This window comes from Lipotes vexillifer, unplaced genomic scaffold (assembly GCF_000442215.2).
Source record: "Lipotes vexillifer unplaced genomic scaffold, Lipotes_vexillifer_v1.1 scaffold1691, whole genome shotgun sequence".
In the NCBI taxonomy this organism is placed as follows: Eukaryota; Metazoa; Chordata; class Mammalia; order Artiodactyla; family Lipotidae; genus Lipotes; species Lipotes vexillifer.
Window position 1 is genome coordinate 498,100 of NW_006789046.1, and position 25,005 is coordinate 523,104.

A 25,005-nucleotide genomic window follows, 5' to 3' on the forward strand; every position below is an offset into this window, starting at 1 on the left:
AAGGAGGGGGTCCAGATCTCACAACGACAGGGCCCGGAGAGAGGAGCCCTAGCCCAGGGCCACTCTTTTGAGGGCCCGGCTCCTGCCGCCCCTCCCCCGGCGCCCTCAGTCCTCAGGCGCGGTCCCGGGAGGTGGGGGTGGGGGGCGGCGAGGGTTTCGGTGCGCTGGGGCCGGGACTGAAGGCGCAGGTTCAGGAGTGCGGGGGCGACTGGACCCAGAGGAAGGGGGCGGGGGTGAGCGGATGATGCAACTGCCCCTCGGCGCCTCCCGCGCCCCCAGATTGGCCGGTTCCAGGGCGGCCGCGCCGCGGATTGGCTGGGGCGGGGGGGCCCCCCGGCGCTGGGTGCCGCGTGGCGGGCGCGCAGCTGCGGACCGGGGGAGACTCGCACCGAGTAACTGGGTAATTGGGAGCCAAGCTGTGGGTCGGGGTTCGGCTCGGGCGGGCGGTGGTGCCGCCGGGCAGAGGGAAATGCAAGTCCGCGCCCTCGCCTCCGGCGTCGGGGGGCGGCTCGGACCTGGGGGAGCGTGGGCGTGGGAAGGGGATTCGGGCGTGAGGAGGGGACTTGGGCGTGCGGGCGTCCCCCTACCCCATGCCTCTTCCCGACCCTTTCCGGAGGCTGGCCCGCCCCTCTCTGCCCCCTGTCTGGGACCCGCCGGAGCAGGTCGGGACGCTGCGGTGGGCGGGGGCACCGGAGCGGGGGAGAGTTAGACCCGCTGGGATGGGGGTCACCGGTCGGCGGTGGAGTGGCCAAGTCTGGCCCTGCCCGCCTAACTTCTTGTTCTGGATTCTGCCCCATCTTCCCGCAGCTGCTCCTGCGGAGACGGTGCCAGCTGTGAGGGCAGTGGGCGCAGGCCTCCAGACACCATGAGCGTGGGCTTCATCGGGGCTGGCCAGCTTGCCTTTGCCCTGGCCAAGGGCTTCACAGCAGCCGGTAGGCGCTGCGGCCAGGAAGGGGCCAAGCGTGAGAGCGTGGGCCAGTTACACTTCCCCAGGCTGGGAGGTGAGGGTGGAGTCTGCATTAACGTGCCTCATTTGAGCACTGTGGAAAACGGTAGCCTTGGAAGGTTTGGGGTAAGGCAGGGGTTGCTGTCTTACCCTGGGTGGTGCGATTTCTGTTCTTCCTGAGGATGTGGTGGAGGGACGCCAAGACTGGCCTTGAGGGAAGAACTCTGTCTCTCACAGGTGTCCTGGCTGCCCACAAGATAATGGCCAGCTCCCCAGACATGGACCTGGCCACTGTTTCTGCCCTCAGGGTAGGTGCAGGGTGGAGGGTGACCAGTCAGTATTTCTAGAGGCCAGTGTGTGATAGCCTTGACCCTGGAAGGCCAGGAGTAGTGGCCCCAGAGGGAGGCACCATGCCACAGTCCCCCACGCCAATGAGAAGAGGGTCCCTGGGCTGGAGTATCTAAAAGACCCTGCCTCCTGGCCTGCAGATGGGTCCCCTCCCTATGCTCTTGGGAACTTGGTGACCGGCACATGTGCCACTGGTGGTCAGGAATGGGGTTCCCCAAGTGGAGCCACCACAGGGGATCACAGTATGGGGGCCAGGAGAGACCACCTGGGGGCTGAATACAGTTTCAGTTTGCCATAGCTGAGTGGGGGCTCCATGTCCAAGGGTGGGGGCAGGCTACCAGCTTGAGACCACTATCCACACCACCACTCGCACTTGACGAGGTGGTCAGGGGTTTGGGGGCTGCAGCCCTAGGTGGGGTGGGCTGGGACTGTGGTTTGGATGCAGTTTCCCTTGTCCGCCCACAAAAAAAATACCTTCCAGATCAGGATGCTTCCTCCACTTTTGTGTGGGAAGGGCAGTTAGATGGTGTCAGAGCCCCGTGCCTTGAGCTCCCAGCCCTGCCGTGCCCACATTCCCATCATCCTCTGTGCTGTTCTACACGAGGGGCTCTCGGCCTGCGGGGATACTAAGGGGGCCAGCCAGCCACATACAGCAGGCTGAGCTCGCCTTGGCGCTCCCTGCAGAAGATGGGGGTGAACCTGACGCCCCACAACAAGGAGACCGTGCAGCACAGTGACGTGCTCTTCCTGGCGGTGAAACCACACATTATCCCTTTCATCCTGGATGAGATTGCCGCCGACATTGAGGATCGGCACATCGTGGTGTCCTGTGCAGCTGGCGTTACCATCAGTTCCATCGAGAAGGTGGGCACTGCGGGTCAAGGTCCGGCGGGGTCTGGAGATGGGGTGGAAGTGTGCACTGCAGAGGGCTCAGGAGCCCTGGCGTGCTCCACACCTGGTTCTCCATCTTTGGAATAGGTGTGTTTGCATAGCTCACAGAACTCAGGAAGCGTTCAGATGGGTGAGCATGTTCACACCCGCACCCAGCACAGCATGCATCCCACAGCATGGGATGGACACACAGCCAGTTTCTTCCCCAGAAGCTGACAGCGTTCCAGCCGGCCCCCAAAGTTATCCGCTGCATGACCAACACGCCGGTCGTAGTGCGGGAAGGAGCCACTGTGTATGCCACGGGCACCCACGCCCAGGTGGAGGATGGCAGGCTCCTGGAGCAGCTCATGGGCAGTGTGGGCTTCTGCACGGAGGTGGAGGAGGACCTGATTGATGCTGTCACGGGACTCAGCGGCAGTGGCCCAGCTTATGTGAGGATTGGGGAGGAGCGGGGGCAGTAGGCAGTCCCCAGGATCTCAGGGCATGTCTGCCCCTCTTCCACCCTCCTCCTTGCTCTGGGCCCCTGCGGGCAGAGCTGCTGGACTAACCACTGCCTAGAGGAAATGGAGAAAAGGCCTGGGACAGCAGCTTAGGTGCTTTCTCTCTGCAGGCATTCACAGCCCTGGATGCACTGGCTGATGGGGGCGTGAAGATGGGGCTTCCAAGGCGCCTGGCAGTCCACCTCGGGGCCCAGGCTTTGCTGGTTAGTGTTCTTCCTGACCCTCTGGTGGGGGCCACTCCTTACCAGGACCAAGACTGGTGCTCTGGGGTGGATGGGTGGAGAGTCAGTGGGTGCTGCACTGGTTGGGGCTGGAAGCAGTACCCTCACAACCTTCAGCCCCCCTCTTTGGCTTCAGGGGGCCGCCAAGATGCTACTGGACTCCGAACAGCACCCAGGCCAGCTCAAGGACAACGTCTGCTCTCCCGGTGGGGCCACCATCCACGCCTTGCACGTGCTGGAGAGCGGGGGCTTTCGCTCCCTGCTTATCAATGCTGTGGAGGCCTCTTGCATCCGCACACGGTGGGCCCCCGCTGCTGCCTGCCCACTCAGTCATTCACTCACCAGATGTTTATCAAGCTCTGGCCTAGCAGTGGGTAGGGTGCGGGGAGCCCTGAGGTTCCCTGGGGTGGCGGTGTGCAGCATCCCTCACCACTCTTCATCATCCTGTGAAGAGGGGCTGCCCTCTGGGCCCATGCTGGGCTCTGCATGTGATTTCATCATTTGTGGCCTTCAGACTCGGGTGGTCATCCAAGCCAGGGAGGCAGACCAGGGGGAACCTCTGTGGGGCTGATGATAACACCTTACTCTTGGCCTTGCCGGGGAGACTGAGAGAGTTAGAAGCACAGGATGCGCTGGCACAACGACAGCACATGAGAGCTGAAAGAAATCCAAAGAGCAGGGGACGGACAGGCCTCCAGGATGGACAGGGCTCTTTCTCACCACCCTACCTGCCCTCCAGTCCAAGCCCACAGGCTTCTCTGCCACTGCCTGACAGTGAGGCTAGAACGTAATGCTGCTCTCCTGGCACCAACCTGCAGGGGAGACAGATGAGGCATGTGTCCCGTGCTCAGGGCCACGAGGACTCAGTGTCTGGGGGGCTGCTGGTAGATTTGGTGACCCTGAGCTGGCTTGAATGAGGTGAGAGGCAGCTGAATGGCAATCTAGGGGAGAGGTAGCTGGCGGTGGGAACTGCAGGGGCAAAGGCCCTGAGGTGGGAGTGACAGCACAGCAGCACCCTAGGCTGGCAGGTGCTGGGAGCTGTGCACTTCTTGCCACTTCCTACTTGGACCCCTGGGCTCAGAAGGAGGTGGAGCCCTGGACACAGCCCTCCTCACTGTCTCCCCAGAGAGCTGCAGTCCATGGCCGACCGGGAGAAGGTCTCACCAGCTGCCATCAAGAAGACCATCCTGGACAAGGTGAAGCTAGACTCCCCTCCCGGCACCTCACTGGCCCCTTCTGGCCACTCCAAGCTGCTGCCCCGCAGCATGGCCCCGGCAGGCAAGAAGGACTGAGGTGTCCAACCTGCCCGCAGGCCACTCTCTGCCTTTTCCTCCTGGGCTCGGAGCTCTGTGCTGGGAGTGTCTAGCCCCAGGCCTCACAGGATGTCCTCACATCCCCCCGTGGCTCTGGTCCACTTGGGTCAGTGGAGCTGTAGCCAGGGAGGGGGCACATCACTTCCCAGTGGGAACCTCCATGGTCCCCAAGTGTGTCCTGATCCAGAACAAGGAAGGATTCTCTGACGTCAGCCTCCCCCTTCCTCTGCCCCCAAACCAGGTCAGGACCACCTTCCTCCAGAGCTCAGGAGGCTTGGGGGGCTTCAGCACCCAGTGTCAGCTGGCTTGGGCTTGAGTACAAAGGTCAAGGTCCCCGCCGACCCACCCCACCCCAACCATGAATGCCCAGCCAAGGAGAGAGCTTGATCCCACTCCTGCCCTTTCTCCACTCCTTCCTCAGTGTGGGAAGGGCCAGAGGGTCCCTGGAATCCAGCAAAAGGGCCAATGGTTCTTGGCCAGCGTGACATTTGAGAAAAGGGCTCCTCAGATGGTTGAACGCCCGAGGCCCCAGTACACTCAGGCCATCATCTCCCATTCCTGGCCCAACCAACAGATGCTGTCATTTCTGTCTCTGACTTTTCAGGTTAAATAAATTGGTTTCCAGCCCCAGTGTCCTGACTTCTAACTTTGTCACCACCTGTGGAGAGAGGCCCAGACCTGTGCCAGAGGGTCATTGCTGTCCGATGTAATACTGAAGCCTGAGCCAGCAGCCCACAGGCCCAGAGCCCTGCATTCCAATGCAGCCAGTCTGGCTGGTGGGGCTGAGTCTCCAATGAGCAGAGGGGGAGGGGGATTCTGGGGCCTCAGTCACTAGAGGCATGACTGGAAGCTGGCACTGTAGGCTGGGCTTGGCAGGCCCTGCTGTGGGAGGGGCATCAGCCTCAGCACCCTCTATGCCTCCTGGTTTGGTGGGGGCAGATGTCTCCCCGACTCACGCAGGTGAGGCCAAGGGTGGGTGAGGAAGAATCTTCCTAGGAAAGTGTATTAGGGTTCTCCGGAGAAACAACCAGTAGGAGATGGCTTATATATATATAAGAGGGAATATAGAAACAAAAGATTTATTATAAGGAGTTGGCTCACACAATTATGGAGGCTAGCAGGCAGGCTGGAGACCTGGAGAGAGCCAATATTTCGGTTCAAAGGCCATCAGGCAGGGAGAGCCGATGTTGCAGGTGCTGTCTGAAGGCAGACTGATGGAGAATTCTGTCTTACTCTGCAGAGGGTTGGTCTTCTGTTCTATTCAGGCCTTCAACTGCTTGAGTGATGCCCACCCACATATGGAGGGCAATCTGCTTTATTGGTTAAAATGTTAATTTGGTCTAATGTTGAAGTCTACTGATTTACATGTTAAATCATGCAAAAACACCCTCAGAAACAGAATAATATCTGGTCACCCCATGGCTCAAAGGTTGATGTAAAATTAACCATCACAGGAGGCCCACAAGATCAAAGGAGCTGCTGAGGTCAGAACCCTTTATGGGGCCAGGAGGGCTCATATTTGTTTGATCAACAGTTACTGAGCATAGAAACAGTAAGACACTCACACACACACACCCGGTGAGTATATCAGAGGAGCGGGGCTAGGTGTCTGTAGGGGGTTGGCAGGGGGCACCCAGGTGAAACAATGGGTCCCAGGAGGGGCAGGGGAGGGGACCAGGAGAGCCCCTGGGCAGAGGTTTTCCAGGAACTACATTGCAAGGTCTCAACTCCAGTTCGTTTCCTTCCCCTGGGCCCACTTAGAACCAAGGCTTGATGCAAGTGGGGTAGGTAGAGGGAGCACTCTGTGGACAAGGACCCGGCCTTCCAAATCTACAGGAGACAGGAAAAATAGAGCAAGTGAGGGGCAAGACCACATACCCTTGCCCCTGCCAGGGTGGACTCCAGAGTCTAGGTCACACCCCACGTACCGACCGCCCAAGGCCCTCACAGGGCCTAGAGTCCCTACAGGGCCCTCCTAAGGCATAAGCCCCTGGCACAGGCCACCATGCTGGTGGATAGAAGCTGGCGTGAGGTGGGCTGTGGGCCTCCCCTGGCAAAGTACTTGGCAGTGCAGGGAGACACTGGCACCCTCCCTCTGGGGAAAAGATGTCCCAGAAGAGATTGTCCCAAAGGCCACACATCTGCCCAGGACCAAAGCTTCCCCCTGACTGTTCCCTTAAGTCAAGGCCAGTCTCACTGTTTGAGTGCCTGCTGTGTGTGTCAGGTGCTGACCAATAAGACAAGGGGGGCATGCTGCTCCCACATGTGCCCTGGGTCTGGGGTCTGGAGGAAGCCAGCAGGTGGCTCTAAAGTGAAGAATCACACGTCACAGCCTGGGAGGGGCACAAGAGTCCAGATGAGCTTTGCGGTGGGCTTTGCGCCACCCCGTGAAAAACACACTGGGTTTCAGCAGGCGGGAATGTGAGCCTTGGTCCCAACCACGAAAAGCCAGATGTGGGGAAGTGGGGCAGAGCCACACGGGCCTGAGAAGGGGTGTGATGCAGGAAGAAAGCTATGAGGTCTCTGGTGTTCTGCAGGGACTGACACCTGGGGAAACCCCTGCAAGTGTGAGCACAGACCTGAGCAGAGCAGGCCAGAAGGAGCCGGCAGCTGGTGGTGAGGATGCTAGAGGTCCAAAAGGACCTCTTTCTTGGCCTCAGGGGCAAGTCTTTGTGATTTAGTACAATAAAAGTTGAGGGCTTGGGCTTCCCTGGTGGCGCAGTGATTGAGAGTCCGCCTGCCGATGCAGGGGACGTGGGTTCGTGCCCCTGTCCGGGAAGATCCCAGATGCCGCAAAGCAGCTAGGCCCGTGAGCCATGGCCGCTGAGCCTGCGCATCCGGAGCCTGTGCTCCGCAACGGGAGAGGCCACAACAGTGAGAGGCCCGTGTACCGCAACAACAACAACAACAAAAAGTTGAGGGCTTTAGAAGTCTTGCCCTGGGCATATTAAGGCCCTATAGGTTCAGAGGGAAGCTACTGGAGTCTGGCAGGGAGAGCTGCTGACACCTTGATGTCCCCTGGCTCTGGGGGCCTCCTGGGTTGGCCTCCATCATTCATTCAGTGGCACTGAATCCCCTTGAGGACCCAGCAGCCTGTCCCTCACTCATCCCTCTTTCAGCTCACCTGATTTCTACTGACCTGCCTGGCAGGGTAGGTCACCCTTCCTGGCTTTACACTTGAGAAGGTAAGTCAACGTAGAAGTTGGATCCCTTCAATTTCCCTTCTTCCTTCCGTCACCTCTTTCTCTGGGAATTTTGAACAGCAGTGAGAACTCCTTACAGAAAGTACAGGAGCAGACATGGACCAGTGACCTGAGTTCCAGGCAGATGCTGATGAAATAGGAAAGGAAAGGTGTAATTCCTACATCAACTCTTAATTAAACCGATGTTTACCCCACACTCACCCTGAGCCGGACTCGTTCCAGGAACCGCCTGAGTCCTTGTCACTCATGTGAGCTCTCGGGATGTTGCGTGAAGACAGACCACACTACACAGAGGATCTTGGAGGCGGCCTTGAGCAGACCTAAGTTTTGAATCCTGGACAAGCCCTTCACCTCCAGGAGCGTATGGGTCTCCTGTGTGCCAGGCCACTGTTCCTGGCAGGGATGAGACCCGCTCCAGTTACGGAGGCAGTGCAGGCAGTCTGACAGGCGGCATCAGAAACACCATGAGAATCTTCTCCATAATGCCTGGGGACCTCGGGTCCGCACCTGCAACCTGGACACGTGGCCTTTGAAACGTCTACACAGAAGGCTCAGGAGAGCATTTGGGCAGGATCACCAGGCCCCGCCTCGAAGGGGGCGTGGCCGGTCGGGAGCGCACTCCGGGGCCAGTCCCGCGAGACCTCACGCACCAGGCGCGGCTTGCGTTGCCCGGGCGACGGCTTCCGGGCGCGCAGGCGCAGTGCGGGCGTGCCCTGCCCCCTGCCGCGGCCGCCGCGCCTTCCCCTTTAAGCCCCAGCCGGTCGCGTCGCCGCTTCATGAATGGAGCCCACGTGACCAAACATCATGTGACGTCTGTGGAGCGGCGGCAGCGGCGGCGGCGGCGGCGGCGGCGGAGGAGGAGGCATCGCCGCCGCGCTCGTCGCGCGGCCTGTGCCCCGCCGTGGCCTTCCGCCTGCTGGACTTCCCCACGCTGCTGGTTTCCCCTCCCGGCGGCCCCGTCGCCCCCGCCCCGGAACTTCGGCCCGGCCTGGTCAGCTTCGGTCGCGGCAAGTCCTGTCTCTTCCGCCTGCAGCCTGCCAGCCTGCACCGCCTGCTCCTTCGGAGGCCGCTTTACACCTTTCTGCTGCAGCTGCCCCCCGGGCGCCCGACCCCTGCCCCGCAGCTCCTGGGGGCCTGCAGCATCTCTCTGGCCGCCGCGGCCCACAGGGTCCTGGGGCCCGCCGCCTCCGGCTGCTCCCAGGGTCATCGGGGAAGTTTCCCTCTGCAAAACCAAGAGGGGGAGCGGATTGGGCACATTGCCCTGGGCTACCGCCTGACTGACCTGGGAAGCAGCTTGCTGGGCCATCTGGCGAGGCCAGTCGCTTCCACAGGAGGTGGAGTGGAGGGTGTGGAGGTCAGTACCCAAACCTTGCAGGAAAACCAGCAGCTGCGGCAGCCAGACTCAGAGCCAAGCCCAAGAGATGCTGATAAGCCTCTGGTGGATGTAAAAATCTCAACGGCAGGGAAGGATTTGAAGGAGGGGGTCTTCCACAGCAAGGCCAACTCTGATTACACGGCTTCCGTGGAGAATGGCAAAACCAACTCCGTTATTTGTTCAAAGGGTAGCAGTGAGAGGAGTGCTAGCCCCCAAAATCGGGAAGTGACAGAGCTAGACATTGAAACCAACATAATTTGCCCTCCTCCTCTGTATTACACTCATGTGACCCAAGAAAAGACACCTCCTAAACAGGGTGAAATCACTATTGAGCCTCAAATGCGGCGGCGGCCGGGCCGGGGCCGGGGCCGGGGGCCAGGGCCGAGCGGGGGGCGGGCGGGTGCTCCGATCCGGCGGCGCGTGCTCGCGGGGCCGCTGCTCCTTCCGGCGGCCTGTGGCGGCGTGGTCCGGGTGCTCCGGGCTTTGGGTCTGCCCTGTGCCCTGCTGGCGGCCCGTGCCTCGATTTCCCCACCGGTCCGGGGCGGCTCCTGGTCCCTCCGCCGGGGGTGCTGGGGTGGGCGCGCGGGCCCGCAGGGGCGGGGTGGGGCGTGCGCTGGTCTTGCTCGGTGAGGCCGGGGAGTCCTGGAGGGAGGGACGGCCGGGGTGGCGGGAGGAAAGGGTGGGGTCGAGCGGGGCGCCCAGGGCTCCGTGGAAGAGCTCGGCGGCCCCAGCCTGAGCTGCTGATTCATCAGGTGTCTGTGTCAACGCCTCCCAGGCGCGGGGTCCTCGGCTGGCTAGGGGGAGGAAGCGGCACGTGGGGGGGGCGACTGGGAAGACCCTGCCCGCTCCGGCTTCGCTCCGTCACACGCTTGCCAGAGCCCAGAAGGAGACTTGCTGAGTCATCAGCATGAGGTCACTCGATGCTCGTCCTGATGCCTGGGGGGATTAGAGCTAGGGGCCTGAGAGGCCGGGAAACAGGGGTAAGAGGGAAACCGTGGGGAGTGAGAAGGGGCCAGGCCCCGGGCTGGGGCGCCTGCTTAAGTTTGGGCTGATGTGGGAGTTTAAGGTAGGGTGGGTGAGGAGTAAATGGAGAGGTCACGGTGCAGGTTATCCCGGGGTAGAGGGTGAAGCCCCTGGCCTGTTCATCTCCTCCCAGGCAGGCTTTTCTGAGGCTGCTGGTCCCTGACCCGCCTCTGGGACAGCTCCCCAAACTGGGAAATAGTTCTGAGAAGAGGGGAGGAGCTTAGGGGGGCCGTGCTTGCGGGCTGGGAAGTAGGCTTTCCCTATGACTGGTCTGGTTGGCCAGGCTGGGAAGTCTCCTGGTGGGAAGAGGCCGAGGCAGTGGGTGAAGGAGGGGTGCCTGTACTAGAGTCCTGGGTGACAGTGGACAGGGCGAGTAGGCGCAGCTCTACCAGGAAATTGCAAATGAGAGGAGGCAGCAGGACTTAGACTCTGATCAGGGGAGCGAGGTGTCTGGTGAGCAGGCTGTGGCTCTCTTCGCAGCCTGGCCTTGGGGTCCGGGTTGAGGCTGCGGGTGGTGGTAACTTTGAGGGCGCCCAGCAGGTGGACTGGTGTGGATGGCATGGGTTGAAGAATCCCAATCACCCCAAAGTTGTTCCACTTGAGGTTGGGGCGCAGTATTGTGCAGGTTAGCAAAGAACGTGGCCCTGATGGGTGGGTGTCAGGCCAGGTGGTAGGGACTCTTGGGTAGTGACAGCCTCAGGGTGGTGTGGCTTGAGCCACTTTTCCTGGGTGTATGAATGGTTCCTGGTCTTCAGGGGTGGGGGAGTGTTTCATCTAGACCAGAGCTGACCATTCTTGCCCATGTGTTCATGGCTAGGTAAGGCTGACCTTGTAGTTTGTCCTCAGGCATTCCCTGCCGCTGCCCTCTCCCCCATCCCTGAGCTTATAGATGCCAGATGTCTTAACACTTCAGCTGATCTTTTGGCTGGAATTTTATGCCCCAGGAAAATGCAGATTCCTGGAGGGATGTTTCTTCATATCTTCTCAGCTACTTATGCTTTGGTGGAAATTAAGTTTTAGACTTTTTTCAGAGGGCTTCTGGAGGAGGTGGGTCTAAAGGGCAGGGTGGGAGTGTAGCGGGCTAGGTGGGGGCTCCAGAGTGACCAAGGCCACACCTGCCTTGGCTTGGGAGGTTTGGCCACTGGGGTTTGCAGGACAGGAGAAGGAGCAGGGGCGGGCTGGCCTCTTGTCTACTGTCCATGCCCTGGAGTTTGGGCCCAGGGGAAGGGGATGGAGTTCTTTCCCCTTTCCGGCTGGCTCTCACCTTGAGTGGGTGGCCCTGGGTACCTTGGTGGATCAGTGCCCTTGGGACCATCCATGCCTTCTCCACAAAATGTGCTCAGCCTCAGGGGGAGCAGAGGCGGGAGGAGGGCTGAGGGTTCTTGATCCGGTCTCTGGGATCCCCTCCCTCTGGTTTCTAGAGGTGCCCTGAGCCATCAATCCCAGCCCATGCCCAAAAGCTGTCTCTGTCCCATCAGTGTGTGTCCCCAGGTAGTGGAGACAAGACCAGGAGGCTGGAAGCATGGACTTTGCTGAGACCCACCCCTCCCCCACCCGAGCACAAGCACACCTTTGATTAGGAGGCCATTGGCTTCACTTGTGCTGAGTTCAGGGCTTCTGTGGAGGGTGAAATCTGCCGAGGAGGCACTTTTCAGCTCCTAGCCGCCACGCTCGGCACTTTTCTGTGTGATCTCTTCAGGAAGTCACCGTGTGCTCAGCATTCGTGGGGTGGAGGGAGGATGGCGGGTGGGAAAAGCTGGTGCCAGGGCTTTTCCTTTGGACTGTCAGTGGCAGGACCAGTGCAGTGACACTGTACCTGGACCTGAGGTTGGGGGAGCTCCTCCAGCTCTGCCTTGAGGACTTGACTCCTGGGGTAGGCGTGGGGCCCTGAGGACCTTCTGGCCTCCAGCTCCTCTACCCCGTCCTCTGCTCTGGAAGAACAGTGGGGCCGGAGCCTCGGGGCATGGCTGTGGGGAGGCGTCTCTGGCCCCCTTGCCTGCAGCCTCGCATCCTGGTGCAGGGCTGGGTGAGGAGGGGTCTCTACCCTGAGTGAGTGTTTGCCTCCACCTCCCGAGCCATACTTTAGTGACCTGATAGGGCTGAGAAGACCCGGCAGCCCCGAATTGCCCGAATGCTTGTAGCTTCTCCAGGAGGGCACCACAGTGCTTGTTAGGCCTCCGTTTACCTCCCTGCATCTAACCTGGAAGGTCATGGAGGGAGTGGGGGGGGGCAGAGGGGGTCCAGCTGAGCCAGGAATCCCAGGACTAGGTGGGTAAAAATGTCCTTGGCAGGGCTGTGGAAAAGATGACCAAGTGGGTGGTAGGGGGGCCTCTGTTTTTTGTTCCTTGCGGACCCTGAGCAGGGAGTCAGAGTAGTCAGTGGCCAGAGAGGGCTGAGCAGGCCGCTGGGGGGTCGATTGTGGGCACTCTTGTGAAATACCCTGGATGGGGTGGGGCAGAGTACAAAAGGCTGCAACCCAAAGCCACAGGATGGTTACTCCATCAGCAGCAGAGGTGGACAGAGAGGGCCAAGGGGCCTGGGGCCCGGCTTCTCCGGCTGGAGTGTCTGCCACCAGTAGGTTTGGGGAACTCCCACCAGTGTTAAAGACAGAGTCAGAGCTGGTTGGACAGCTCCGTTTGCTGCTCTTCAAAGTGAGCAGTCTGGGAGAATTGGCGCTCTCCTGCATCCTCCCCTCTGCCCGAGTCCCCAGTGGGGACGCCCAGTGAGCCTTCATGGGAGCAGGGCTTTGCCCCAGGCCAGCTCAGGGGAGGCAGAGCCCTAGAGTACACACTCACAGGGCGCTGGCCCCGGCCCTCACCTGCTGTTGGCCAGGCTGGCCTTCGTTGCCCCAGCAGCTTGCTGCTGCCCGTCCCCTGGAGCTGTGTTGGCTGGCGGCCTTGGGGAGTGCCAGGCTGGTGAGAGAGCGGGAGCGATGTGCTGAGTCAGCATGACTTGCCAGGAACAGCCTTGCTCTGGGGCGCACTGGGGTTATTTTTAAAGCTCCCGGCTTCCTTCTAGGCTGGCCCCTCCCTCATCCTTCTAATCTCTCCCCTGGCCCCTTTTCTTGCCTCTGCCTCCCTAATAGCTCTTCAGTTCCCCTTCCCCCATCAGACCCTCCTGGTCTCCCACCTGGTTCCCTAGGGGCAGGGGGACAGGGAGCAGCCCAGCTTGGGACAGGCGAGGCTGAAGGGCGGTCCTTGAGGCCAGGTATCAGGGGAATGGGCGGGCAAGGGGTGAGGCTGGGGACTGGGTGCCTTCCCCTGAGTGGGCAGAGGGTGTAAGGGGGCTCAGGGCTCTGTGTGGACTGGGAAGGGGAAGGGTCTCCAGGGTCCTGACCTGCGCTCCCTGTCTCACAGAGTGCCTGCTTGCTGTGCCCTCGGGTTATGACGACCCCCAATAAAGGAAACAAGGCCTTGAAGGTGAGCAGATAGGGTGGGCAGTGTCTCAGGGCTGGGGTGGCACAGGGGCAGACTGCCCCCACTTGGCCTGTGACCTCGTGCGCTATGCCCTCCCCAGGTGAAGCGGGAGCCGGGAGAGAATGGCACCAGCCTGACAGATGAGGAGCTGGTGACCATGTCAGTGCGGGAGCTGAACCAGCACCTGCGGGGCCTGTCCAAGGAGGAGATCATCCAGCTGAAGCAGCGCCGGCGCACGCTCAAGAACCGCGGCTATGCCGCCAGCTGCCGCGTGAAGCGGGTGACCCAGAAGGAGGAGCTGGAGAAGCAGAAGGCAGAGCTGCAGCAGGAGGTGGAGAAGCTGGCCTCGGAGAACGCCAGCATGAAGCTGGAGCTCGATGCCCTGCGCTCCAAGTACGAGGCCCTGCAGAACTTCGCCAGGACCGTGGCCCGAAGCCCTGTGGCGCCAGCTCGGGGTCCCCTTGCTGCTGGCTTGGGGCCCCTCGTCCCCGGCAAGGTGGCCGCCACCAGCGTCATCACGATAGTAAAGTCCAAGACGGACGCCCGGTCGTAGGGACGCGCTTGCCCAGGCGGGTCTGCAAGGGGCCAGTAGGCGCATGGCAAATTCAGCAGCCCTGTCCCCTTCTCCCTCCCTCCTCTTTCTCCTCTTCTCTTCTTTTCCTCCTCTCCTACCTCCTCCCTTCCCTGCAAAGCACAACCTGCACCCCAGGGGCGCCGGGCTGAGCCCCTTTGATCTCGTCGTTGTCATCGTGTGTTTTGTACGTTGGGATTGGTCAGTTTGGTGGTGACGTGGGGTCGCCCCCGCCCCCTTTGTACCAGGAGCAGGTGGGCTTGGAGTCCAGAGTCGGCCTGTGGGAGTGGACAGAGAGAAAGATTGACCGGGTGCTCTGGGGCACATGTGTCCCTGAGCAGGGAGGGCTGCAGGGCAGGAGAGAGGCTGTTCTCCTTGCAGAATGGCCCATAGGCTCTGACAGCCGCCAGGCTAGCGGAGGGGGGCTGGGCAGTTCACTCAGCTCGGCCTGCAGGCATAGATAGGCACTGCTCTGCAGAGTAGGCTGTCCCTGAGGGCCCTGGACAGGCGGGCCACTGGTCTGGCGCTGGGGGGGATGGGGTGTCGTGTGGCTGTGGGCCGGGGGCCTTGGCACTCACACCTGACGTGTTGCACTGAACAAGACCAAATCACTGGTTGTGAGCGTACGTGAAGGGTGTGTCCAGTGTCCTGCGATGGGTCCCGTGTCACTGTTTACATGACCTATTTGTGTGGTTACATAGCCCTTTATTTAAAAGAGAGAAGTTCCTTTTACGAAGTTATTAAATTATATGTTTAAAAGCTAAAGAAAAAAAAAGCTGCAGAGTATTTATAAAACTGTCTTTTTAAAAAAAAAAAAAGCGAGAACATTTGACCGTATAAACAGAAAAGGGAAGAAAGTATAATAGAAACTTTGCTACTTTAAAAAAAGAAAAAAAAAATCCTTTCTTGTAAACTTACAGACAAGTCTTTGTGGCTGTTGAAGTTTAGTTTTTATATACACAGAGTTATCAGACGTTATTTATAAAACTTAGTTTAAAAAAAAGACAAAAAAAAAGCCAAGCCGTGAGCGACCAGAAGGCGTGTCCTGACGTCCTCTTTGCTATCTCTTTTGCAATTGTACCGAAAGTGACTTACTCCTTTGCCCTTCCTGCTTCCGTCTCTTGCCGGTGCCGTGGTGTTGTCTGTGCCTGGTGAGGTCTTGTGCAGCGTCACGTGCTGGTGCTTCTGGTGACCTTTGACCTGTGGGTGTCACTTCTTGTGTCTGTTCTCCCGTGTTTGTTTTTTGGATTTCGTTGTGGTTTTGCTTCTGCTGGCTTGTCAGGCCTGGGCTGTAGTGCCAGGCTGCGCCTGCGTCAGTGGAGCTTGGGGTGTCTGTGCCTCCAGCCCAGCCTCTTCTGCTTTGGCGCCCACCCCGAGCCCCCGGGGGGTCAGATGCAGGGCTCTGCCACACCCCTCTGCTGACCCTTGGTTTCGCATGTGTGTCTCAGGCTTGGGCTGATCCAGTGGCAGGGTAGGTGAAACTGGGGGTCATCCTGGGCCCCCCTCCCGCCCCCTCACTACTTCCTTGCCCACCATCTCTGGCCCTGTGTGGGGGCTTGCAGGGACCGAGGAGTCACTGTGGGTGCCTGCCAGGCCAGGGCCAAGCTGCCCCCGACTGTCTTCCTTCTGGCCTCCAGTCAGTGTGTTTGGGTTCTAGCCACCAATCTGGGGTTTGTTCCGGTGGGTTTTGTGTGGGCCTCAGCAGGGGAACCCCAGGGGCCCGCGGCCCACTCATCCCAGAACTGTTTCCATGCTGCGGGACGGTGCTTCCCAGGCAGAACCAGGTGGTTTCGGGACCCACCTGGGGCAGCCCCTTCTCCTTGCCTGAGGGCCTGGGGGTCTCCACCAGTGCCAGACAAGGGCTACGGTCTCCAGGGCCAGGTCCTGTCCCCCCTCTCCCCCTGAACATGCTGGCAGCTCTTGGCTATGGGCCTTCTTTCAACTCCCTTTGGGGTCTGTGTCTTCCAGGGATCCACTGCTTGGCTTGTGGAGGTGCTTCCCCGGGGCTGAGCCCACCTCCCCGTCCTGGCCACTCGGTGAGGCAGCCAAGTCTCCCAGACTTGTCTCAGGCAGCTGCTCGTAGGCATGTGATGGGGCTGCCTGTGGTGCCTGCTCCCCAAGAGGCTACTGCCCTCGCTCTGGCCGTGTGGGGCTTGGCTACTCCTTGGAGTTGCTGGTTGGCTTCTCTGTGGGTCCTGAACCCCTGAAAAGGCACAGACAAGTGGACTAATGAAAAGAAAAACAATGTGGCCAGGCAGGGTTTAACCTTGTGGACAGCAGAATCTTCATCCCAGAGTTTACAGTGTGCCTGTGGGATAGGAGGGGGGATGTGCTGTCAACTTCTGTTGTCTTGATGGGCTGATATTGGCCCTAGATATTCAGAGACATTCCTGGCTGTACCCAGGTTGGCCTGCAATGGAGATTTTGACCATTGACTCTGAATCACTTAGTGGCTTCCTTTGCCTCCCTGCAGTCTGGCTTTGTCTACCTGAGGTCCAGACGAGAGTAGTTGATGTTTCTTGTAGCAGCAAGTTGGAATCACATCATAAGAATCCCTAAAGAGAGATCATGCCCTGTCCTGGACAGGGGGAGGGACAGGCTCCCCGTGTCCAAGTACGGTTCCCACTTTTATCCTGGCTGGGAGGTGGTCCTCCATCTCTGTGTACCCGTGCCATGCTGTAGACCTAGAGAGAGGAGGGTTTGAGGATGAGCATGTGCTGAACAGAAATTGCAGGTCCTTGGTTTGGTTTACGGACGCTTCTGGAGTTAGTGAAGCTATACTACCTTTCAAGGTTTTTGGATTTGGAGCAACTGTTCCTTGGGTCTGGGGGAGCATCCTGCTCCCATCAAGCCAGTCTCTCTGGGGCTGCTCTGCCCCTTCTCCCCTTCACTTTGGTTATTGACAGTAGATCCTGTGTCCACATGTGACTGTTTGGTGTCTTTCTGATTCTCGTTAATAAGTTTTTCCTACTGTGAGTGTGTTGTGTTCTCTCTCCTCAACTTTTTGACACAGCGAATTGAGGGCTTTGGCCGAGGCCAAGTCTCCCAAACTTGTCCGCTAAGTAAACCATAATGTGCACCTTCCTTCACACCTTGCCCTTGCCCACCTCCTCCCTATCCCAACATGGACACTCAGATTTCAGAGGAGAACCCTTTGAGAACAGGTCAGCTCCTGCCCAGAGTATGGCCCCAGGGAGCGCTCCCCATGGCTCTTGGCTGCTGCTCCAGGTGGCACTGCGTTTGTGCAGGTGAGAAGTTGTGGCTGCTCTATGGTGTGCTGGTTTCTGCCAGGTGCCAGGCCTCCCTGAAGGCCTTTCTACTCTTGGTCCAGGCTTCAGGTCTGGGCATAACCCTGATCAGCAGCAGCAGCCTTGATGGCCGGTGGCTGGGCCCACGGCCCTGATCAGCTGCAGCCTGCTTTGGGATGGGTGGTCGAGCCCCATCTTGTCCCTGTGACTTCCCTCTCTGGGGTGGCCGGTTGGCCAAAGCTTCCGTCCACAGCTGGGAAGCCACAGCCTGCAACACTGTTTCCGCTCTAGGATCTTTTAAGTTACTTTTTTAGGCTGTGGTTTGGTGAAAGGAACCAACACATTAACGATTTTTTTCCCCAGAAGCCACTGAATAATTCTTGCTGGCCGGTTTTCGCCTTCCTTTTGGCTGTCCGGTTTTGAAGCAGATGGGAAGAGGCAGGGGTGTGCCCTCGAGACTGATGGCTTGTCCTGCTCTGGCTTGTGTGTCCTGAGCATGTGCTGTACCTGTTGGACCAGTCGCACACATTTCCACCCCACTCTGCAGCAGCAGCCTTGGTACGTGGGTGTCCCTTCAGTCTGAGCTAGAGTGTAGGAGAGCTCGTCCCCGATGACCTGTGAAGGGGGACCCCTCTAACAGCCTCATGTCCCAGCCCCACCCTTCCCCACATCCCCTCAATCTGAAGCCTTTAACCAAACGGGAGTGGGTACAGAAAGCCTTCTCCTGGCATCTTAGGGCAGCAGGACAAGGGCTGTCCAGTGTGTCCAGCTCTGCTGCTCTCCTGGCGCTGAGAGGTGGGCGAAGCAGTGTCGATCAGACCCTGCCTGCCCTGCCTAGGGCTGAAGACAGGAGGTGGGGTGGGTACGCTGGGATCTGCCGGGGTGGGCGGGGGTTGTTGAAGATCCAGGTGGGGAGGGGCCCCACTGGAGCACTCTGGCTGACCTAAGTGGCGTCGGCCTCGCGCCCTCCCTGCCCTGTGCAGTATTTATTGCTAAATTATTGTCCAGGAGGGGCGGCACTGGGCCGGGCCCCGGGTATTTATTGCTGTACATAGTGTATGTTTGTGATATATAAGGTTTTCTTTATTTTGTATATGATCAATAAACACCTTTTAAAGAGACTGGCAGGTGCTTCTTTGGGGCGACGCAAGGGCGGGGCGGAAGGGCGGGGTGGGCCTCGCGCGCATGTGTCGGCGCGCGGCCTGCCGGGAGGCGGAAGCGGAAGCGCGAGTCTGCCCGGGAGAGATGGCCGCCGGGGGTCTGAGCCGGTCGGAGCGCAAGGCGGCGGAGCGGGTCCGGAGGCTGCGGGAGGAGCAGCAGAGGGAGCGCCTCCGCCAGGTACGGCGTTGCCCGCCCCGCGCCGCGCCCCCAGTCCGCGCCGCCCTCACCGCCTGCCCCGCGCCCGCAGGTGTCGCGCATCCTGAGGAAGGCGGTGGCCGAGCGCAGCGCGGAGGAGGGCCGGCTCCTGGCCGAGAGCGAGGACCTGGTGACCGAGCTGCAGGGCCGGAGCAGGCGGCGCGAGGGCCTGAAGCGGCGGCAGGAGGAGGCGAGTCCGGGGTGCGGGCGGGCCGGGCGTGGGCGCGGGCGGGCCGGGGCCGGCTCACGACCGGCTTCGGCGTCTCGGCAGGTGTGCGACGACCCGGAGGAGCTGCGGAGGAAAGTCCGGGAGCTGGCTAGCGCCGTCCGCAACGCCAAGCACCTGGTCGTCTACACGGGCGCGGGGATCAGCACGGTAAGGAGACGAGGCAGGGACGGCCGCGCCCCGGGTCGGCTCCCAGGTTGTGCGAAACACGGACCGCCGGGGGCGGGCGTGGGGCGCCCCCTTCTGGGTGTTGGACCCCAGCACCGAGCACCGTATTCTGTTAAGCAACAGTACCGATTCGCAAAAGCTCGCCTTAAAAGCACCTCTTGAGGGTCTTTCTTTTCGTAGAGACGCTCAGAACGACTCTATTTGGAACTTCGCTAAGTAAATAAACATTCTTAAATGCTTGAAATTTGTATTGTTCCCAGTTAGAGGCAGGAAAGGAAGAGGGATAAAAACGGGATGTAATAATTTGGTGCTTGTCCCGAGGTTATATTGGCAGAGCTAAACCCCAGACTACCTTGTGATTCCCCATTCGTTGTGTCTCCTGAATGTTGAAGTAAGGTAAGTGGAGTGCAAGGCAGTATGCATTAGAGTGCATCAGGTAAGGAAGAGAAATGCTTTGGCTTTTGATAAGTTTTATCAGGAAGCTACCTGGGTGGTAGAATGTGACTAGCTTTGACAGTGTGGATAGCACGTTGTTAAATTGCCGGGTGCAAGTTGAGTGTGACTTACATGTAGGTCCAGCAGAGGTGAATAGCAAGGATTTCTGTGGAGAGGTCCGTAGGTGATGATAATAAACCATATAAACAAATGACTGTAATGTGAAGCTGGCTGTGCTAGGCTGCTAGAATAGAAATCCAGATATGCCCTCTGTGGTCTCTGAGAGCTGGGAAACCCATCTGGTTGTTTTTTTATGAGAGGTGGCATTGAGTCTGGGTCTTGAAGGGTGGGTAAGATTTTACAGATACTTACGAAGTAAGACACTCCATACAGGGATGACTGAAGAAGCCCAGTACTGAGAATGTGTGAGGTATGTTACCTGCTTTAACTTATCAACACCTGGAGCCCTGGCACATGTGACCTCTTGTCATTATGTAAAAGCAGTAATACCACCTTTTAAAGAACTGTAAGCAGCTACTAAAGCCACTTGCTGTTCATTAATTTGCTCTGAGTGTTACTGTTTGAGGTTCCCTTTTTCCATGTGAGTCAGACCCACTGGTCAGGTGGGCATTTTTCTGAGCTTTAGCAACAGGGAAGAGAGAGACAGGGCTCCCTACAAGGGAGGTCACTCACACCTCAGGAAGCACAGGGCACCTTGATCCTGGCACACTGTCTGTTTTCTTCTCTCGGGGTGGCTCTGTTTCACTGGATTGGGAACTTGGGAAATTCAGTAATGTTTATCTCATTGAAGAGGTTGGTCTGTGTGAAGGTAGGCCAGGAAACACTTACAGCATCAGGATGTGAGAACGTGGAGGGAGGCATGCAGTGAGCCTAACCAGTCCTCCCTCTCAGTATGAGGACAGACATGGTTACAGAGCCCAGGCTGTACTACATGCTAGAGAGTCTCCCAGGGTGGGCAGGGCTCCTTGGAGCCTAGAAGGATGAGCTGGACCAGGTTTGGGTGCAGGGGTCCTGGCAGAGGGAAGGAGCCACAGGGGGTGCACTCCATCTGGGAGGACAGGTTAGACTAGGAAATGCTCAGCCTGAGGAACGAATTGAGGCCAGTCTGTGGGCCAGCACTTCTCAAAGTGCTGGGAGAAATTATTGGGAATTCTGCCAGTGCCTACAGTGATGTCTTTTCACTGGGCTTATCTCCTTTCTGAACCTGCAGGCAGCTTCTATCCCAGATTACCGGGGTCCTAATGGAGTGTGGACGCTGCTTCAGAAAGGAAGAAGTATTAGGTAAGCAGCCTAGCACAGCCTTCCCACCTAGTTGAGCAGGGACCTGACCTTGAAGCTCTCCTCACCTTCATTTCCTTTCTACCTGGCAGTGCTGCTGACCTAAGTGAGGCCGAGCCGACCCTCACCCACATGAGCATCGCCTGCTTACATGAGCAGAAGCTGGTAAGAGCCCAGGGTGGCTGGTGTACAGCCATCCTTCGGTATCCCCCTTGGATACCAAAAGCTGAGGGTGCTCAAGTCCCTTGGATAAAATGGCGTAGTGTTTGTATATAACCTGCACACTCCCCCCCATACTTTATTATTTACTTATTTATTTATTTTTAAAATAAATTTATTTTATTTTTGGCTGTGTTGGGTCTTCGTTGCTGCGAGCGGGCTTTTCTCTAGTTGCGACGACCAGGGGCTACTCTTCGTTGCCGTGCACGGGCTTCTCACTGCGGTGGCTTCTCTTGTTGCGGAGTTCAGGCTCTAGGCGCGCAGGCTCAGAAGTTGTGGCGCACAGGCTTAGTGGCTCTGCGGCATGTGGGATCTTCCCGGACCAGGGCTCGAACCCATGTCCCCTGCATTGGCAGGCGGATTCTTAACCACTCGCCACCAGGGAAGTCCTCCCCACCCCCATACTTTAAATCATCTCTGAATTACTTGTAATACCTAATAAAACGTCAGTGCCACTTAAACAGATATAAATACAATGTAAATGCTACACAGATACTTGCCAGCGTGTGGCAAATTCAAGTTTTGCTTTTTGGAACTTTCTGGATTTTTTTTTCCCCAAATATTTTTGATCTTTGGTTAGTTGAATCTGTGGATGTAGAACCGTCAGATACGGAGGGCTGATTGTACTCACTGGGTCCACGTTGAGGACCAAGAGGGCCACCTTGGTGCCCAGGTGACAACTGCATCCTACTTCCATCAGCCAGTGGACCCTGTGATGAGTACCCACCAAGCAGTTTAGATTCCTGGTTTGAGCCTACCTCTACTCCTCCCGTGTTTCCTCTCCAAAAGTAGAGGGCAGCCTCTCCACTGAATCATCACGTAGAGGGTCCACATAGGCCCAGAGCTCGTGAGGGTAGCCCCTTCCCCTTGTGTTTCTCTTGCATTTTTCCCACAGACCTCAGGAGCCACCTAGATACAGGGGAGGCTAGTAGGAAACCTCTGGAGATCCTCTGCTAAGCACCTGCAACCAAGTGGGGAAGGGGTCGAGCCTCCTGGGCCTTCAAGGACCTGAAGCATGATGACCCAAGAGAGAGCATCAGTTTGGGCCCCAAGCTCCTTTCCAGCCAAGAGGGGGTGGTGCAAACATTTGCCCTCCTGGGGGCTCCTAGGGCTTCTGAGTCGTTGGGGGTGGGCCCAGAGCCCTCCCCACCGGAGCCTCCTGAGTCCTACTGGGACCAGCCTGCTGCCCTGGGTTTGCCTTCGATGCTTTGTGCAGGGTCGGAGTTGCCGCTGGTTTGGGGGCTCTGGGGTGGGCAGAGCTCGGTATGGTTTCACTCCTGAGTGCTGCTTCCCCCCTTCCTCCTGCTGACTGCCACTGTCGCCCTTCCAGGTGCAGCACGTGGTGTCTCAGAACTGTGACGGGCTCCACCTGCGGAGCGGGCTGCCTCGCACAGCCATGTCGGAGCTCCACGGGAACATGTATATCGAAGTGAGCGGTCCCTCTGGGACTCGGGGGCCTGGGCAGGCCAGTGGCTCCTGCTCACAGGGCCCTACTCTCCTCAGGTCTGCACAGCCTGCACTCCCAACAGGGAGTATGTGCGGGTGTTTGATGTGACGGAGCGCACCGCCCTGCACCGACACCAGACCGGCCGCACCTGCCACAAGTGCGGGGCCCAGCTCCGGGACACCATCGTGCACTTTGGGGAGAGGGGGACATTGGGACAGCCTCTGAACTGGGAGGCGGCCACCCAGGCTGCCAGCAGAGCAGACACAATCCTGTGCTTAGGCTCCAGCTTAAAGGTATGCAGATGGCACTGTGGATGGGAACAGGGGTGAGCCTGCCTGCAGTTGGCCAGCTCAGCCTTAGACCCCAGCTTCCTGTAGCCTCCTTCCCTGGTGTGTGTGTGTGTGTGGTCTGTCTGTCCATCCGTCCATTCCCGCAGGTTCTAAAGAAGTATCCACACCTCTGGTGCATGACCAAGCCCCCCAGCCGGCGGCCCAAGCTCTACATTGTGAACTTGCAGGTAACTCAGGTGCTCAGAGGTGCCTCCTTAGACGTGGGCCTTAGGAGAGCCAGCAGTCCCTGGGACATTTATGTCCCACACTAATGCACCACGAGGTCTGGCTGAGTAGGGGCCAAGGCCAGCAGGCCATTGGGAAGGAGTGAGGTGCTGTCCTCACTTACCTTCTCCTGTCCCCAGTGGACCCCGAAGGATGACTGGGCTGCCCTGAAGCTGCACGGAAAGTGTGATGAGGTCATGCGGCTCCTCATGGATGAGCTGGGCCTGGAGATCCCCCGCTACAGCAGGTGAGGGGGCACAGACACATCCCCCACTTCCCTGCCCCTGTGTGGATGGGTTGTGTCTGTTGTCTTTTGTGAGCTGAGTGTAGAGAAAGCTCTGAGCTGTGGCAGATGGCATCTGAGGCGTGACTGCAGTGTGGTGGCCTCTGCAGGGACCAGCCCCAGCATTGGCTGAGGTGTCCTGGCTGGCGTGATTCCTGCGGGGAGAGGGAATCTGCCAGGGCACACCTACATGTCCCCCTTCACCTTAGGCAGCCTGGACGGGAAGGTGCCTTGAAGGGATGTGCTCTCAGCAACTCTGCTCATCAGGATCTGGGTGCACTGGCTTGGGGAGCTGGAATACTTTGGGGAAGCTTAAACAAATTGTGCCTGAATACAGAATTTGTGATAATTGAGATGTGGTGTGTGTATTGAGTGAAAAGTTTACACTTTCTTTCTCTGTGAATTTTCAGGGTCTTATAGGGGAAATCAATAACTTCTTTTAATCAAAGGGTTGGAGAATTAAGGATCCCTTCACCTTCTGGGCCTGGCAATTCTTGTATGTTATGTTTGTGGTGTTCTGTAATGTGGGCCTGTTGTGTACTGTACTTTTTTTTTTTTTTTTCACATTAACTTAGCTCATTTTCTTTATCAGTGCTTATCTGTATATTAAGTTTATGATATGTGGTTCTACATCTCAGTCAGACACATGATCTCTTCACGGTGTAGTGTTTAGGCCGCGCCTCCCTAGTCAGCTTCCCTCCCATCAAGTCCTGCAGTCTGGGAAGGGGAAGAGGGTCTGGTCTACCTGTCCCTGGCCGTACAAGTGAAAGGTGGGGCCCAGAGTTGGCTAGTGACTCACCCTTTCTGGGGCTACTGCCGCCCTACCCCATGTGTGTACAGCCCCCTCAATCACCGACGAGGACTGAGTTCTGCAGAGGCTGGGCTAGTCTGGGTGCTGGCCTTTGAGTTACTTGTGGAGCTTACCCCTCTCGCAGATGTTGTGGAGCTACCACTGAGCAAAGCCCAGCCATGGTTAAGACATGGGAGGGATGCAGGGTGACCTCAGTCAGCTTTCCCGTCCTGGGGCGGGTTGTGATTGTGAGGGGCTCCCAGGCACGCCTGACCCAGCTTTCCCTTTGCGTAGGTGGCAGGACCCCATCTTCTCGCTGGCCACTCCCCTGCGTGCGGGTGAAGAAGGCAGCCACAGTCGCAAGTCGCTGTGCAGAAGTCGAGAAGAACCTGGGCCTGGGGACCGGGGTGCACCACTTAGCTCAGCCCCTGTCCTGGGCGGCTGGTTTGGCAGGGGCTGCACCAAGCGCACAAAAAGGAAGAAAGTGACGTAACCTGTTGCATGACCGAGAACAATGATGGCACTTTGCAAATGGCCGGGACTCTTCTTCAGGGGCAAGTGGCCCTGTTAAGGCCAGGACTGCCCCTGGAATTCTGTGGGGGTGACATTTTCACCCTGACATGTTTAGCCATTTGTCATTGTGGAAAGCTCCCTTGCACTGCTGTGGTTGCCCACACCCCCGGGCATGGGCCTAATGATGGAGGACACCTCACCCAAGCAGCCTCTTCTAAAGAGGTGGCAGCCACACCCTCTGTGAAAACAGGACTCGTGTTATTTCACACCTGGCCGCAAAGAGGAAGCACACGGCTGCCTTACCTCATTCACTAGGCTAGTCTCAGGGGCCTCAACTCTATTTCTACCACTTCTTACTAAAAATGTTAAATTTATAGAAGCCTTTTTCTGTATTGGCTATGCTGCAAAGGAGTGGTTTTTGAGCCTTGGCTCTCAGCAGGCCTTTTTATTGTTATTAAACATCTCTGCACTGTCTTCCTCGTGTCACCGAGTGACTGCCTTTCTGAAGCGGTGGGTGAGAGCGGGCGCCTGGCGAGACTCCTGGAGGGGCGGATGCGCCCCACGTGGTCCTGCCCCAACCGCCGCTCCAGGTGGGAGCTGAGGGCTGGTGGCGCAGGCCATTGGCCGGGAGCCGGGGGGGGGGGGGGGGGGGGGGGGGGC

At 58.5% G+C, this 25,005-nt stretch overlaps 3 protein-coding genes across 4 annotated transcripts; all 3 read left to right on the forward strand.

The window, feature by feature from the left end:
- The first annotated feature begins 821 nt into the window (after positions 1–821).
- PYCR1 (pyrroline-5-carboxylate reductase 1) lies at positions 822–4,849 on the forward strand. Of its 2 annotated transcripts, XM_007462307.1 has the most exons (7): positions 822–932; positions 1,184–1,254; positions 1,979–2,158; positions 2,395–2,616; positions 2,796–2,888; positions 3,043–3,206; positions 4,033–4,849. In XM_007462307.1, the coding sequence occupies exons 1-7, from the start codon at positions 866–868 to the stop codon at positions 4,196–4,198; spliced, it is 963 nt and encodes a 320-aa protein (XP_007462369.1). In that variant the 5' UTR covers positions 822–865; the 3' UTR covers positions 4,199–4,849. The 2 variants fall into 2 exon arrangements, with proteins under 2 accessions (XP_007462369.1, XP_007462370.1); XM_007462308.1 differs by lacking the exon at positions 2,395–2,616 and having other exon boundaries at positions 866–932; positions 4,033–4,198.
- A 4,868-nt stretch (positions 4,850–9,717) lies between these two features.
- MAFG (MAF bZIP transcription factor G) lies at positions 9,718–13,789 on the forward strand. The gene is made up of 3 exons (XM_007462309.1): positions 9,718–9,777; positions 13,177–13,239; positions 13,337–13,789. Exons 1-3 carry the CDS (start codon positions 9,718–9,720, stop codon positions 13,787–13,789), a joined length of 576 nt encoding a protein of 191 aa, XP_007462371.1.
- Positions 13,790–18,274: 4,485 nt separating this feature from the next.
- Positions 18,275–24,819, forward strand: SIRT7 (sirtuin 7). Its single transcript, XM_007462310.1, has 10 exons — positions 18,275–18,393; positions 18,464–18,601; positions 18,683–18,787; positions 20,472–20,542; positions 20,632–20,704; positions 22,089–22,187; positions 22,262–22,498; positions 22,642–22,722; positions 22,900–23,006; positions 24,127–24,819. Exons 1-10 carry the CDS (start codon positions 18,301–18,303, stop codon positions 24,323–24,325), a joined length of 1,203 nt encoding a protein of 400 aa, XP_007462372.1. The 5' UTR covers positions 18,275–18,300; the 3' UTR covers positions 24,326–24,819.
- Positions 24,820–25,005: the final 186 nt, after the last annotated feature.

What these genes read in the sequence shown, in the direction of transcription:
- SIRT7 (XM_007462310.1), top strand. Translation starts at nt 18,301, where the DNA reads ATGGCCGCCGGGGGTCTGAGCCGGTCGGAGCGCAAGGCGGCGGAGCGG. An exon ending in TGAAGCGGCGGCAGGAGGAG is followed by an intron (nt 18,602 to 18,682) that starts GCGAGTCCGGGG and finishes GCGTCTCGGCAG; the next exon opens with GTGTGCGACGACCCGGAGGA. An exon ending in ACGGGAACATGTATATCGAA is followed by an intron (nt 22,188 to 22,261) that starts GTGAGCGGTCCC and finishes TACTCTCCTCAG; the next exon opens with GTCTGCACAGCCTGCACTCC.
- PYCR1 (XM_007462307.1), top strand. Translation starts at nt 866, where the DNA reads ATGAGCGTGGGCTTCATCGGGGCTGGCCAGCTTGCCTTTGCCCTGGCC. An exon ending in TCGGGGCCCAGGCTTTGCTG is followed by an intron (nt 2,889 to 3,042) that starts GTTAGTGTTCTT and finishes CTTTGGCTTCAG; the next exon opens with GGGGCCGCCAAGATGCTACT. An exon ending in GCCTCTTGCATCCGCACACG is followed by an intron (nt 3,207 to 4,032) that starts GTGGGCCCCCGC and finishes CTGTCTCCCCAG; the next exon opens with AGAGCTGCAGTCCATGGCCG.
- MAFG (XM_007462309.1), top strand. Translation starts at nt 9,718, where the DNA reads ATGCTCGTCCTGATGCCTGGGGGGATTAGAGCTAGGGGCCTGAGAGGC. An exon ending in TGAGAGGCCGGGAAACAGGG is followed by an intron (nt 9,778 to 13,176) that starts GTAAGAGGGAAA and finishes CCTGTCTCACAG; the next exon opens with AGTGCCTGCTTGCTGTGCCC. An exon ending in AAGGAAACAAGGCCTTGAAG is followed by an intron (nt 13,240 to 13,336) that starts GTGAGCAGATAG and finishes TGCCCTCCCCAG; the next exon opens with GTGAAGCGGGAGCCGGGAGA.